At 36.5% G+C, this 16,794-nt stretch overlaps 1 protein-coding gene across 6 annotated transcripts in view; it reads right to left on the bottom strand.

The window, feature by feature from the left end:
• FAM169A (family with sequence similarity 169 member A) overlaps positions 1 to 16,794 on the bottom strand; it is a 101,487-nt gene that overhangs the window by 29,166 nt on the left and 55,527 nt on the right. For 5 of the 6 annotated variants that reach the window (XM_067031158.1, XM_067031157.1, XM_059062756.2 and 2 more), the window contains exons 2-5: positions 15,100 to 15,234; positions 13,947 to 14,046; positions 13,548 to 13,633; positions 11,265 to 11,436 (exon numbers count right to left, since the gene is read on the bottom strand). In XM_067031158.1, coding sequence (XP_066887259.1) covers positions 11,265 to 11,436; positions 13,548 to 13,633; positions 13,947 to 14,046; positions 15,100 to 15,231 — 490 coding nt within the window. In that variant the 5' untranslated portion in view covers positions 15,232 to 15,234. Of the gene's footprint in view, positions 1 to 11,264; positions 11,437 to 13,547; positions 13,634 to 13,946; positions 14,047 to 15,099; positions 15,235 to 16,794 lie in introns of those variants that run through there. The other variant, XM_067031160.1, reaches the window with a different exon arrangement.

The following is a 16,794-nucleotide window of genomic DNA, read 5'->3' on the forward strand; positions in this document are numbered from 1 at the left end:
CCATAAAAAGGAATGAAGTGTTGATTCAAGAATGGATGAAACCTGAAAACAGTAGGCTAAACAAAAGAAGTCAGATGCAAAAAACTATTCTGATTGTATGATTTCATTTACATGAAGTGTCCAGAATAGGCAAATCTACAGGGACAGAAATCTATAAGCAGATTAGTGGTCACCTAGGGCCAGGTACCAAGGGAGGGGAGGGAATGGAGAGTGACTGTTAACAAGTACAGGGCAGGGTTTTTTTTGTGGTGACGAAAGTGATCGAAAATTGGTTACGGTGAAAGTTGTACAATTCTGTGAATATACTAAAAAAAATTGAATTGTATACTTTACATGTGTGAATTGTATGCTATATAAATAAACCTTAATAAAGTTGTAAAAATGTAAATAAACAACATAATTTATACATGTGACTCCAATAAACCATTTATAATTAGATTTTTCATATACTCCCCAAACCTGCTCTTCCTCCTGTTTACTAATTTTTCAGTAAATCTCATCACCATTATACCAGTGGCTCAGAGCAAAACATGAGATCTCATCCTTGACTCTTCCTTCATAGGCCATGTACAATCCATCAGAAACACAGCAGCAATAACTTCATAATTTATCTCGATTATGATGACTTCTACCCCCTTCTTCCTTGCCCAAGCCACCATCACCTCTCACCAGGGTTTTCTGCAATAATAGCCTCTTAACTAAAATAGCTCCTAACCCTGCCACCTCTCTTTCTGGTTTTCTACACAACAGAGCTACCTTTTTTAAAAGGCCAATCAGATTGTGTCACACCCATGCTTAAAATCCTCCACCGGATTCCTATCACCCACAGAGTGAAATTCAGACTCTTTCCTTGGCCTACTGGACGGGTCAGGATATGCGCCAGTCTCTCTCTGTCCTCGTATCACTCACTCCCTCTACTCTGGCCGCACTGGGCTTCTTGTTCTTTCTGAAACACCCTGAACTTTCTTCTGCCTCATGGCCTTTGCCTTTCAGTTCTTTGCCTGAATATCTCTTCTCCTGAAACTTCACATATCTCATCATTCCCTCACTTCCTTCAGAGGTGCTTCCCTGACTGCTCTATTTAAGACAGTACCCCCCAACACACACTCTATTCTTTTAATCTACTTTTTCTTCACAGACCTGAGAGCATATCGTCTATTTGTCTATTCACTGCTATCTCTTCCTCTTAAATGTAAGTTCTGTGATGACAGTTTATTTACAAAAATTGTATTACTATCTCTCAATTTCTCCCTCTTGCCCTTTCTCCTATTCACCCTCCTCCCCTTTCCCTCTCCTCCTTCCCTACCAATATGGCACAAAAAATAACTTTTGAATAAATGAATAAATTTCAACAGTACCATTCAGGATCTATGCATCACATTCAAGAACAGCTATTCTGCCACAACTGAATGACTCTCTCTTTTCATGGAATTACCATTTCTTCTTTGTCCAACCAGGAATCTGTCTTTCCTGACCTTCATAACACCTTCATAAAGCCATCAATGTGTGACTGTCTCCACAGAACACAACATAAAGTGAATTCTACACAAATAATGTGATTATCTTTACAGGAGAGATCTTGTCACACACCCCTAGGCAAGTACTCTCATTAGTCTTCATGCTTTATAAATTGGTTAACGTAATGTTAGCTGTTATAACAAACCAAATCTGGAAAGCTTAACATTAAAAAGTTTCATTTTTGTTTAAGTAACAGTCCCACATAGTTGTTGCTGGGTAGTGGACAGCTCTCTGACTCACAATCATCCAAGAACTTTTTCAGTTACCTATTGTTGCCTAACAAAACAGCCCACAATGTACTGGCTTAAAACAAAATTTATTATTTCATTATTTATCACAACCCTCATATGGTATCAGATGGGCCACTGGCACAGCTAAAGGTCCAAATGGCTTCACTCCCACAGCAGTAGCTAGCCGGCTGCTGACTGGAATTGCAGCTGGCCTTGCCAGCTGGGCACCTCAGTTCAATGTAGTTGCTTGAGCTTCCTCACCACATGGCGGTTTTGAGGTAGATGTGTTTCTTACATGGCAACTAGTCTCTAAGAGTACCAAAGTGGAAACTACCAGGCTTCTTAAGGTTTAGGACAGTGTCACTTGTGCTGCAGTCTCCTGGTTAAAGCAAGTCACAGGGCCAACACAGATTCAAGCAGGCTACACAAGGACATAAATACTGGAAGCACGGTTCACTGGGGGCCCTCACAGTAACACAGGAACTCACGTTCCTTCTATCTTGTGGCTTCTCCATCCCCTAGCTCTTCAGAATCTTTTGCGTTTAGCAGACAGATGAGGAAAAGGAATGCATCTTAACCACTCTGCTCTGATGTCATACATATCATTTCTCTCATTACCATGGGGAGAATTAGTCACACAGCCCCACCTACTTGTGAAAGCAACTGAAAAACATAATCCCTGACTGGACAGTTGCTGGCCAATGACAAGAATACAGAAGAGGAAGCACAAATATTTGGTAGGCAGCTAGCAGCCTCAGCTAACTTTCTGCTTTCTCTTATCTCCCAGTAGATTAATATTTCCTTTTCAACTTTCAGGAAATCAACTTTGCATCTCAGCAGATAGTACCTTTTGCTGGCAGACTCCTTTCAGTTATGTTTGCTTATCTCAGGCTATTTTCAGTAACTTATAGCCTAACACCAATATTCACAAATACACATACTCATGTTATACAATAGTTTTGACTGATCTCATTCACATTTTAAGATTACACTAACTTCTGTGGCCCACACAAATATCCACATCTCCCCCATGTGGTCCACCTTACATTTCTAACTATGTATCTCTACTTATATGTCCCATAGGAACACTGAACTTTACATATCAAAACTGAACTCAAGTATTACCAAATCCACTCCTCGTATATTCCCAATTTTAGTTAACAGCTTCCCACCTAGGCACCCAAGTCAAAACCCTCAAGATTCATCACTGGTTCCTCTCCTCCCTCCCCACCCCCCACTCTGTCCATCCAGAAATCTCCCTCAAATCTGTTCCCTTCTTTATCCCTATTGCCTCTTTCCTAGCATTGGTCCTTCCTTCACCTGGATGACTGAAATAGCTCTTTTAATCAAAGTCCCTGACTTCAGAACACAATTTCTTTATCTATCACCAAGTGCTACAAAAATTATCTCCCTAAAATATTTAACCATGATGCCCCCTAAATAAAATTCTTCGATCACTTTGTGCCAATAAGATGAAGTTCCAATGTTTAGTATGGCATTTAAGAACCTTCACCTCTCCCCACCCTACAAACCTTTTGGTCCCACCAGCTTGCTCAAGGTGGTATTATAAATACACTTTGAACTTTCATGATTCTGCTCCTTCTTTCACATTTATATTCCATTCATCTGTTTACTAAGAATTTTCCTTTTCTTTCCCCTTCTCTGCCTACTGACATCCTACTTATCCTTCAAACCCACTTTTAAATCTCTCTTTCTCAGAGACACCTTCCTCCAGGCAAAATTAACTGCTCCATTCTTCTGTGACTACTACTGTTGATACCTCAAATAAAGTACTTATCAAACTGAATTTTGATTAGGTAACTAGCTTTCTGTTTCATCCACTAGATTTTTGGTGCTTTGAAGACTGACCCCATGACCAGTCATCTTTGTGTCTCTACTGAGAATGGAATCAGCCCTACCTCCCCAATAAACAGAAACCTTATTGGGAAGTATATGCTTTTTAAGATGGTTAAAACTTGGCCTGAAAACAAAGTACCCACCTCATTTCCCAATGATATATTTCAGGCAGCCACAGAGTACAGTGGGACTCCCCCATGCCTTTGCTTACCATCTTAAGGATTAAGCCTAGACAGTCTCAAGGCCCTAAAATATAACCTCAACCCTTCTCAAACACAAATTTCCACTATGTTTTGCCTTTAGCTATATGTATTATCAATACCTATCATTTTATACCACAGTTTTGTTATTCCTTAAATAATCTTAAAACAGAAGGGCCAGATATCTGAATTTCAGTGAACAGAAAGTGAGTGATCTGCCCAAGAGGAGGTAAGATCATAGCTATAGCTCTCAGTAAAAACGTTGGAAAGTCATAAGGAAAGGAAGAGAGGAAAGAATGCTTCCACTATAAATTATTTCAAATGGAAATTACAAAAACCAAAACTATGTCTCCTGGTATTGATCATAATTCCCTTTAGAAGTGAATCAACAAACTGATTTTAAAGTAGCTGTTGATTAGATTCTGCTTCTCCCATATGGTTCTTGTGCTTTTCCAAAACATGAGTCTTCAAACTGGATCAAGGTGATTCACAGTTGAGGCCAAATAATATTTCCAAAATAGCACCTAATGGGGCTTCCCTGGTGGCGCAGTGGTTGGGAGTCCGCCTGCCGATGTGGGGGACACGGATTCGTGCCCCGGTCCGGGAGGATCCCACGTGCCGTGGAGCGGCTGGGCCCGTGGGCCACGGCCGCTGGGCCTGCGTGTCCAGAGCCTGTGCTCCACAGTGGGAGAGGCTGCAACAGTGAGAGGGCCGTGTACCGCAAAAACAAAACAAAACAAAATAAAAAAAAAACCAAAAAAAAACAAAATAGCACCTAATGATAGTGTCCTCCATTTTGTTTTTTTTTCAGCTTGTCTACACTAAAATGTGATATCTGATTTATACACATTTATATCTTTTGTATTTCTTTACATACGACAGTTAACAGAACTTCCACTGAATTAGCAAGTGGTTTTGTCTTATTTTTCATACCTGTATGAGATTTTTTTTCCTTAGCAGTTTTCTAGTTAGCACAGCCCTTTTAACAGGGGGACCTGATCATCACAGGCCCTGTGAGGATTTATAAACTTCATCTAGTTTTGTGGTAGACACTGATTAGACTCTGGGAATAGTTCCTTCTCTGATCATGTTCACTTCTTACTTTTAATCAGTTTTACATGTACATTGTTAGCGTACAACAGTCCTCTAAGATTGTTGGGAAAAAAACCGTCCTGTGACTGCTTCCCTGATCCACACATACAAACACACTTCCCATCCCCCAGAAACACACACTTTGGTCTTTTTTGGTATTTACCCCCATATCTCTAAGTAACTTACTACTTCTTGCTTTTTCCATTTTAGGCATAATCAACTGGCTTCCCAGTATGGAAGATGAGAATTTAGCTTTTATAAATTATAAATTTTGCACATACCCTACTCCTAATACACCATCACCAAAATTCCTGTACGTACCCTGCCCTATTACCCCAATACAGTAATTTATAATTTTGGCTAGGTCAATTTTCAGCATTTACATTATACACACATACACACACACACACACACACACTTTTGATAACTGAGCCATGTAGTATATCATGATTGTTTTCCTTTTCCTGCACTGCCTTTTTTTCCCTGCACTGCTTTTTGATTTGCCTTAATAATGGTTTATCACTCATTATTTAGTATTTTCCTCTAACTTACCCCCCAAAGTCTCCCACAACTGTAACATTTATCTTGATAAGTGCAAACACATCAGGTATTCCATATTCTTGAATCAATGACCCAGAGCTTTCTGACTTACTACAATCTAGATTAGTCAATCTCTAGAAAAGTGCTGTCCAAAAAAGAACTTTCTGCAATGATGGAAATGTTCTATATCTCTTCTGTTCAGTGTGGTAGCCACTAGCCACATGCAGCTACCGAACACTTACACAGTGGCTAGTATGACTGAGAAACTGAATTTTAAATTTTATTTCATTTTAATTAATTTTCATTTAAATAGTCACATAAAGCTAGTGGCTACCAATCTGGACAGAGCAGCCTCAGAACTATCAAAGAGCTGTGTTGTGGGGATATTTCTCTCCTTAGTTTCCTGATCTGGTATCATTCTTTCCTGATTTACTTCCTTATTTTAGTAGAGCATAAATTCTGTTAGCTTCCTGAAAAATGATGCATGAGAGGTAAAAAAATATATATAGATATATATATTTTTTGTAATTAACCACGTAGAAATTTCCTTCTGTTACTCTCATACTTCATTCATAATTTGGGTACAGAATTATATTGGAAATCACTTTCTCCCAGTATCTTAAAGGCATTGTTCCACTTCTAGTGTTCAGTGCAGTGCTGCTTTTGAGAAATCTAATCATTATGATTCTTGATCCTTTGTATAAATTCCCCCTCTCACTCTGTAGAGGCTTACAAAATCTTTTCTCTGTCCCAGATGTTCTGAAATTTTGCAATAATCTACCTCAGCATGGGCCTATTTTAATTCATTCATTGTGATGGATGTTCAATGGGCCTTTTTAACTTGGAAATACATGTTCTATAATTCTGAGACTTTTCTTGAACTACTCCATTGGTGATTTCTTCCCCTCCAGTTTCTCTGTTCTCTCCTTCTGAAACATCTAGTATGCAGACTGTTCCTCTAATTTTATCTTTTCTTTCCTATTTTGCATCATTTAGGGTTTGCTGTTGTTGTTGTTATGGTTGCTCTCCCTTCTAATCAACATCAACTTTATCTCCCTTTTACTGAGTTTTTAATTTTCAAGAGCTCTATGGACATTCTTTTAATATATCTTGTTCCCATTTATGAATGTACTAACTACTCTTACGTTCCACAAATATTGAGTTGTTTTGTTTGTTTCTGCATTGTCTGTCTCTTCCAAATTGCTTTCATTCTTTTTTGGTTTTGATCTCCATCTTTCATATCAGTGACTTTTCCTAACTAAGCTATTTGTTCATAGTTAAGAATGAGACATTAGAGACTTTCCCGATGGTCCAGTGGTTAAGAATCTGCCTTCCAATGCAGGTGTTACGGGTTCAATCCCCAGTTGGGGAACTAAGATCCCACATACTACAGGGCAACTAAGTCCGCACACCACAACTACTGAGCCCACGCACCACAACTAGAGAGCCCATGTGCTGCAACTACTGAGCCTGCGCACCATACTAGACAGCCCAAGTGCCGCAACTACTGAGCCTGTGCACCACAACTACTGGGCCTGCACACCGCAACTAGAGAGCCTGCGCGCCACAACTGCTGAGCCCATGCACCACAACTAGAGAGCCCTGCGCCACAACTACTGAGCCCACAAGCCGCAACTACTGAGTCCGCAAGCCACAACTACTAAGCCCACGCACCACAAGTAGAGAGACTGTGTGTTGCAACTACTGAGCCCACACGCTGCAACTAGAGAGAGCCTGCATGCCGCAACTAGAGAAGTCCATGCACTGCAACAAAAGATTTCACGTGCTGCAACAAAGATCCCATGTGCTGCAACTAAGACCTGACTCAGCCAAATAAATAAATGAATATTTTTTAAAAAAGAACGAGATATTAAAAAGTTGATCAGTGTGCAAGGTGGGGATTGCTGACAAAGACTGGCACCTTTCCCAGGGGAACCATTTAAACTGGTATTTTTAGAATATTTTTTCTCTTGGCCCAGTCATATTCCTCAAAGGGAACTTTTTTGCTCATGGAACCATTAAATAATATTGAAATAGATGGCATGTATTCACACATTTTGGTAACATCTAAAATTTCCATCTTAACTTTCAATAATTACAAAGAATGTAATTTCTAACATCTTATAACTAACTTTTTAACAACTATTTATCATAAAAATAACTTTAGACTTACAGAAAAGTTGCAAAAATATACAAAGAGTTCCCACATGCCCTTCACCCAGACTCCCCTAATGTTAACATCTTACGTAGCCAGAATACTATTATCAAAACCAGAAAATCAACATTGATAAAATACTATTAGCTAAACTACATACAGGCCTTATTCAAATTCTGCCAGTTTTTCTACTAATTTTTCTGTTTCAGAATCCAAGCAAAGATTCCATATAGTATTTAATGTTTAATGTCCCAACTCTGATCTTCAATAATTCCTCCACCTTTCCCTGTCTTTCATGATCTTGATACTTTTGGAGGTTACTGATCAGTTATATTGTAAAATAACCTTCAATTTGGCTTTGTCTAATGTTTTCTCATGATAAAATTGAGGTTATGCATTTTGGGCAAAAATACCTCAGAAATGACGTTATGTCCTTCTCACTACATCATAAATTGGGGTCTCTGATGGTGATGTGTCTCAATGTTGGTGATGTTAACTTAACCATGATCTATTAGTTTACATGGTGTCTGCCAGGATTTGCTATGTAAATTTACTATGTTTCCCTTTTCAATTAAACAATATTGATTAAAGAAAAAAACTATATCACTACTTTTTTAAATGTATCAAATGGACCCTAAAAACTATTATCAGGGGCTTCCCTGGTGGCGTCGTGGTTGAGAGTCTGCCTGCCGATGCAGGGGACACGGGTGCGTGCCCCGGTCCGGGAGGATCCCACATGCTGCGGAGCGGCTGGGCCTGTGAGCCATGGCCGCTGAGCCTGTGTGTCTGGAGGCTGTGCTCCGCAACGGGAGAGGCCACAACAATGAGAGGCCCGCATACCTCAAAAAAAAAAAAAAAAAAAAAAACCCAAACTATTATCAATTTGATAACTGTCATCATCCATTGAACAAACTGTTCCTTTACTATTGAACTAACCATTCTTAACACTCAAAAAGCTTACATTGTTCCTTCCCCACCCCTGACTTTCTATTTCTATTATATTTATACTACAGACTATTACCCTAATGTAATATATTTTTATACTTGGATTATATATTGATTATCTAATCATTCTTCTCTGCAAAAACATATCTGTATATAAAAATATATATTTTTTAAGTTTCTTGTGACCATAAGATTCTAAGCATCAATTCAAAAGAAATTCTGAGTTATCATTATAATAACAGTATATGATGGATCAAAACACAAGTATATTATACACTTGGGAAACTATTATACATTGGGAAAACTAATTATTCAGCAAAAAATAAAGTTTTATTGAAAATACATCTCAACGAAATACATGGAGCTTACCTTTTTTTTTTTCAGTTTATGAGTCCATGAACAAATATTACTTACTATCAGAATATGACAAGGTTCAGCATTACTCCTGTTCCTATTTTTTATTTTTATAGATTAAAATGCTTAATAACCATAGAACGGACCATAAAATATTATAGCGATGTTACTCAATTCTGCAAGTTCCCTTTAGAGTAATGTACCAGATATTACACAATGATCTATTGTTAAAAACTATTTTTAATGATCTGACATCTACCTAACCCAAGAAACAAACAAACTATACAGCCCTCATAGTAATCTCTTTATTTCAGGCAAAAAAAAAATTTATATACTTTCTTTAATTTCATTATACTGTAATAGGATTTGACCTCATAAACAAAGTCCCCTCTTATATATCAAGGTTATTTTTATGTTCCAATATCCCTATATACTGATTTGCTATTTTATTTTTAAAAATCATAAATAATAAGTGATATCATAAGGCTTTTATTCAACTACAAATATATTTAATAAAGATTTTATCTTTTTGCTACTGGTACAGTTTTTTCCTGGTATGTACATTAGGAATACTTCTATCACAAAGTGTTTCAGTATTTGTTTTGGACAGTTTTTTTTCAAATTATTTTATGTTTGGGTTTCCTTTGTAGAAAAAACGCTTCCAGACTGAATTAGATGGTTACTGATCCAAAGGCTAGCATAAGCACATCTAATTCCACTGTTCTCTGGCAGATGAGAGCCAGAGCTTAAAGCAGGAAAACACTGAAATAAATAGTAAGGAAGTAAGGCAATTAGTAGATAAGTACAGAAGGTGCTAAAAGGGGTAGACAAGTAGTACTTGGAAGCTCCAGCATATAAAACTGAGTTAACTACCAGAAAAAAGTAAAAATAGAAGCCAGGTCCCAAAGGAGTGGAGGAGCCCCCAAAACACAGAAAACAAAGAGGAGCCAATGCCTGGAATCAAATACTGATCAGAAATACTGAGGGGGGAATGCTATGCCCTTTCTTAACTGTATGTCTTTCATCTACAGATGCTCTAAATGAGAAAGTGTAAACTCTTATGTACTTCAAATGTCTATGAACTAGTTTCAAGTAGGAAATCCCGCTGCAGCCAGCGTGAGCAGCAAAAAGCCTCCAATTCCCATAGAAATTACTTGTATAAAATAAAGCATAAAGTAATTAAAACATATTCCAGCCCCAAACTTATGAAAACATTTTAAAAACAATAAAGTGATGCCTTTCATGCAATGCAGCACTAAGCTTCCATTTAACAAACATTATTATTCTGCCTCTGTATGATGATACCTTTCTGGAATTACATAAATTATTGGTTCTACTTCAAATTTATACAAGAATAAAATAGCATATTAAGGGAGAGTTAAAGTATTTACTAAACAGCAAAAACATTTAAAACTATAGATCTCAGTTTTTTTTATTGAGAAAAAGTGACATTCCTTTTACTGACTATATGTACTCAACATACTCATAATGACTGATGTTCTCATCATAAATGTGTACTAATTATACAATTAAGGTATTAGTCACAACTGTCCTTCAAATTAGCAGGAAATTTGGTATTATATTTAGACTGCAACTGACCACAAGAGCTAAATTTGGCAAGTGTGAAATATAAAAAGGACAGAAAAATAATGTGAGTATTCTGTGAAAGGTCTTTTGGCCAAGGTACAGAACAAGGCTGCCTTTGTTGTGTAGTGGTTGTAAGGTGTGGGATACATGTGTACATGGAGTAAGCAGGTTTGATTTTTCTGGCTCCACTAGCTCTAGGGAACTGAATGAACAGGAAAACAGGTAAAGCAAGATGAAGCTGCACTAGTGTTTCAGGAAAAGGGTATAGTTGGGTCTTAGGATCAGAAATCCAAACTTTACAAGATTGACTATTTCAAAGCTGTTTGGATTCTCTAAATATATTAAAGTACTTTGCTTTAGCTGCTTTACTATATCAGGCTGAATCAGCTACACTAGAAGAAAAAGGCTATGCATTTATTTGGTCCACAGGTAGACAGGGGATTTAAAATGAGCCACTAATAGTGATAGCAGCAGGAATCAAAGTAAAACAAGGACCTTTAAATAAAGGGAAGTAAATGAGAGGGAAAGAAGACAAATCTGAGGCTCAACATACAACTCTCTGTCCACATATGGGGAGAAATTTTCCACTCTGTCAAATGTTTACTTTTTTTTTCAAAAGACTTTCCTAACAATCCTCACTTATATAGAATCAAAGTACTCCCAAGAAATACTGAGTAAAATCTCAATTCATACTCTAGATACTAATTTAAAAGGGACATTGATATAGCTGGGGTCCAAAACGTGGGTTTACATAATATATATTTTAAATAACTTTTAAAGACTCACCTGTAGGCTTAACTGAATAAAACCCAATGGCCTCTCCTTTCTTCCACAGAATCTTAGCATAATCAGTACTGCTATGACACAGGAATGGGATCTCATTTCTCTCCATTTCCTGCTTTCTATAAATAATTCGATTCAGAACATACAGAACCACTCTCTCCCCAAGAGTTCTCACCTACAAAGAGATGAGACACCAGGCACAACAGTTAGCATCAACTCAGAGATGCAATTTACCTTGCTCCCTGCTTCCATACCTTGTACTGACATTCAAAGCACTTTGAATACATTCAGAATGATTTGTAAACCATTTTATTATCACAAAGATGAGACCAGTCATTCATACCAATAACAATCCATTTCTATGGACACAAATTATGCATGAAATAATGCCTCTCAGCAAAATTCTAAAACAGGCCAAACAGGTTTCCAATATACCAATCCCCAGCAGCATCTCCACGTTAGCAGTCAGTGCTCTCTTTCTGCTTCCAGCTGCCCAGATCCCAGGTCTCCCCCACTCTAATTGCTGCCCCCCACCATTTCTAGTGCTTCTTTTCACCCCATTCCAGCCTACACATTAAAAAAAAAAAAAGAAAGAAGGAAAAGAAAGTGAAAAAAGCTTAGTGTTACGCCCTGAAGACTTTAAAAACAATGATCATTTCATTTGATGAGCAAAGCCATAATTATGCTCTTGGGAAAGGAATCTCTCTCATCTTTTCTAGGTAAAATGGTCATTTAACAGTCATGTCTTTGTGGTCTAACTATAAGGAATACCTGTCTCCCCCTACACACATACACACATACCCCTCTGCCAGACCAGATGGGCAATGACAGGGGCACCAGGGCAGTCTGATGAAAACAAAACTTGGGGCAATCACAGAATGGAAACAGAACCTCACCTCCTACAGGCAGAGCTGCATGGTCACAGGGACACCCTCACCAATTGCCTGACATTGAACAGTGGGGTTTTCCCCATAGACATCTGCCACTGCTAAAAACAAGAGTCTATCCATGAAATCTATCCCCCCATACCCCACCCCAAGTCTCCTTAAAGAAAAACAAGAATGCCCTCTAATTAGGTGAGAGGTGAGAAAAAGCATTAGGCATACACACACTACTCTCAAAAACCTCCTCCGTAAGGAGTTTCCAATACCAAACATCACATGAAATGACAAAGCTCTCCAGCTTACAGGATATCCCATGCCTTCCTTGAATAGCTCTGACCAGAATGAAATTCCTTCTGATACTGAGCTGAAATCTCTTTCCCAAAGACTATACTTTGATATTCTGGATCACACAGTCTACAAATATTTGAAGACAGCCATGATATTCTCTTAAATTTCCTATCAAAGCTAAACAGAGGAAAAGACTAATCTAATATGATTTGGGATACTCTTGCCATTTCAGACTTCTCCCTTCAAATTGCTTCAGATCCCTAACATTTTTTTTTCTCTTCATGTTGGGCATGCAGATATTACAGGTATAAACATTGAAGATATTGATAAGATAATGGGGCTTTTCTGTATAAACTTAAGGTTTGTATTAGCTTTTCTGCTTTCCTTGATTTTACTTCTAATCAACTGAAGCCCAATCTTTTTCATATGTGCTGCTGTTTTAGTATGGTCTTCTTGGTATACAGTAGTTACATTTTTGAACCCATAGATACTACTTTACCTTTCTCACTAATTTATTTTCATCATGTTAGATCTTTCTTTGTTTCTTAATTCTGCCTTTATGGATTAGTTCTCCCATTCAGCACTGTGGCATGCAGAATTGATAAGTATGCCAACTATGTCTTCTTCTAAGTAACTGATAAAATGGTGACTAAGACAGAATAAAGGACCCAGTTTTACAGCATGCTACTGAGGACCTCCCTTCCACTACACTGTTTGGAACACTGAATAGACCACCCCAAATGGCCCTACTGATAAGCAAATTTACTGGTCAGTCTCTCCTAGAGACTGAGAACTTAAGCAACCACACCGAGATAATAAGCTTTTTCCCACCCGAAAAGAAAAATCAGAAACTAAAGTTGATATGGGTAACTACAGCTTAAGTAAACCACAGGTACTCATTTTTCCTCCCCCAATTCTCAGACACTTTCACATAAAATCAAGGAAGCCCAATCTAAGTGCCAGTTTCACCGTTAACGATGGAACTCTAAGGGTTTAATATAACCTGGTATACTAAAATGGAGAAAAGCTCAATAACTTCAAAAACTATCACTGTTTATGGGAAACATATTGTGAAATGGCCTCCTAAACACTTAAAATTACAGGATCTTGTTACCTGCTTAAGTCCCTCTCTAGAAGGGACAGATGTTTTCACAATATCATCAATAGCCCACCACTGATCAGCAAGGTAAAGTGCCACAGCTAAAAGAAAATAAATGATTGTTAACATTTAAGTCTTAAAGTACACAATATTACTATTTGGTAAGGTTTTCAAGGATACCCTTAAATATATCCATAGTTTACAATACAATGTGGCAGCCCCATTTATACCATTTTTATTGTATTTCACTCACTACACATTTAATTATAAGCAACTGAGAATTTTATTTTCCTGAATTTACAGTTTGAAATAAGTTTTCTTTTCAAAAATTCCTTCATGTAGCTATCTTTCAATAAATTTCTAATTGTTTGAAAAAAAATTCCTCAATTTACAAATATTAAACAAAACAGAGACCTGTGAGTGAGTCCTCGGGTGCAAAAAGAGCAAGAACTTTCTGGGTCTGATCTCCACCATAGAGAGGTACAAAGCCTACATTTGACAGGCTAATAGGAATCTGAAATGACAATTGATTAAAGATTAGCAAAGAGTCGGTAAGAAAACATCAGACAAAAACACCATGCTTCTACAAAAGTTTCAAACGTACGTTAATGCTAATTATATAATTTCATTTCATAGGAGATATTTCTAGTCTTTAAAAAAAAAAGAGCAAATCAGATAGACTTCCCTTTTGCAAGAGTTTTATTAACTTGGGGGAAAAAATGAAAGTCTATTTCAATAAATATTATTGCACTCTATGCATATGAATAAAAACAAAAGCATGATATATATGATCCATAAAGTTGTTAAATTTATCATCTGTTATTTAGACCACTTGAGGGGGAAAAAAATTCCATTTTCTAGTAAAAACCACTAGGGTAAATTCATTTTTCCAGTGAGATATATGCAATACTTTAAATTTTTTATGCTTTCATTAATCCAACGCTAATTCCCTACTTACACACAATATTGCCATTCAGAGAATTATAAAATACTGATGTTGGAAGAAACTTTAAAGAATTCTTTAAATAAACATCATCTTCCAGAAGAAAAAACTGAGGCCTAAAGAGGTTAGAGAATTTGCCTATCATCAAATTCACACTAGAATTCTAATAATTTCATGTCTAATGATCTATCAAAATATATCTCAGTTTACTAATTAGAAATTTTATTTTAATATTTTGGGAAAAGGAAGATTTGTGACACAAAAATGTGTAATGTAGTGTTTTGCTGATTTTTTTTAATTAAAAAAATTTCTAAAACAATTTCCAAATCTAAAGTAGACTTAATTGGGTTAGCTCAAATATGGTGATCAGTCTTAGCAAAACTAGTAAACTACTTACTTATAATTTTAAAGGCACAATACAAATAATAAGCAACTGCCTGCAAAGTTAGTCTTTTAAAAACTATCATGCTGCTGTACTAATCAATATTTATCCATTTTACTAAAAAGTCTTCTGATAAAATTTTCAAAAGTGATTAGTTAACACTTTAAAAGATAATAAAAGCATACTGATTTCATGTATAAGCTCAACTGAAAAGATTGATAAATCACTGCAGGATGCCTTACCGTAATATTGAGAAGAGAAAAACATTCAGGATTTTCAGGGTCCCCACACCTGAGATCTGACATGTAATCTTCAGCAGAATTTTCCATTTCCTCATGACTGCAATTATCCAGCATATCCACAGGGAACGCCATCCTCTTTAACAAACAACATGGGACAAAATGTTTCAGAATATGAAAGGCTATCTTCCAGTACTGAGAAAAAAATTTTTATTGTAATAGCACAGCATTTTATTGTAAGGAGACTTCTTTTTCTCTGTGCCAAGACAGATTACAACTTAAGCCTGCTAATCTAAATGTATGTCAGAAAGAAAACTTAAACACTCACTTGTAGTAAAAACAAGCAATGAAATAAGAATTAATGCCCATGCACCTATGGTCAATTAGTCTATGACAAAGGAGACAAGAATATACAATGGACAAAAGACAGTCTCTTCAATAAGTAGTGCTGGGAAAACCGAACAACTACATGTGAAAAATGAAATTAGAACATTTTTCTCACACCATTTACAAAAATAAACTCCAAATGGATTAAAGACCTAAATGTAAGACTGCAAACCATAAAAGTCCTAGAAGAAAACATAGACAGAATACTCTTTGACATAAACTGTAGAAATATTTTCTTGGATCTGTCTACTAGGGCAAAGGAAACAAAAGCCAAAAATAAAAAAAAAATAATAAAATAAAATAAATAAATAAATAAAATAAAATAAATTAATTAAATAAAATAAATTAAAAAAATAAAAAAATTAGGGCAAAGGAAACAAAAGCCAAAAATTAAAAAAATAAATAAAATAAAATAAAATAAATAAAATAAATTTAAAAATTAGGTCCCATAAAAAATGGGACCTAATTAAACTGAAAAGTTTTTTCACTGCAAAGGAAACCATCAACAAAATTCAAAGACAACCTACTGAATGGGAGAAAATATTTGCAAATTATATGACTGATAAGGGGTTAATATCCAAAATATATAAACAGCTCATACAACTCAATATCAAAAAAAACCAACCAATTAAAACACGGGCAGAAGACCTGAATAGTCATTTTTCCAAAGAAGACATACAGATGGCCAACAGGCACATGGAAAGATGCTTCACATCATTAATCATCAGAGAAATGCAAGTCAAAACCACAATGAGATATTACCTCACACCTGTCAGAATGGTTATCATCAAAAAAACCCACAAATAACAAATGTTGGAGAGGGTGTGGAAAAAAGGGAACCCTTGAACACTGTTGGTGGGAATGTAAATTGGTGCAGCCAATGTGGAAAACAGTATGGAAGTTTCTCAAAAAACGAAAAATAGGGAATTCCCTAGTGGTCCACTGGTTAGGACTTGGCACTTTCACTGCCGTGGGCCTGGGTTCAATCCCTGGTCGGGGAACTAGGATCCCACATGCTTTGCGGCACAGCCCCCCAAAAAATTTTTTTTAATTTAAAAATAAAAATAGGAGTAACATATGATCCAGCAATTCCACTCCTGGGTATATATCCAAAGAAAACAAAAACAGTAATTCAAAAAGATTCATGCACCCCACTGTTCATAGCAGCACTACTTACAATAGCTAAGATATAGAAGTAAACTAAGTGTCCATCAACAGATGAATGGATAAAGAAGATGTGGTAATATATACACAATGGAATACTACGCAGCCATTAAAAAGAATGAAATTTTTTCTTTTAAAGAATAAAAG

The sequence above is a fragment of the Kogia breviceps genome, chromosome 4, assembly GCF_026419965.1.
Source record: "Kogia breviceps isolate mKogBre1 chromosome 4, mKogBre1 haplotype 1, whole genome shotgun sequence".
Classification (NCBI taxonomy): Eukaryota; Metazoa; Chordata; class Mammalia; order Artiodactyla; family Physeteridae; genus Kogia; species Kogia breviceps.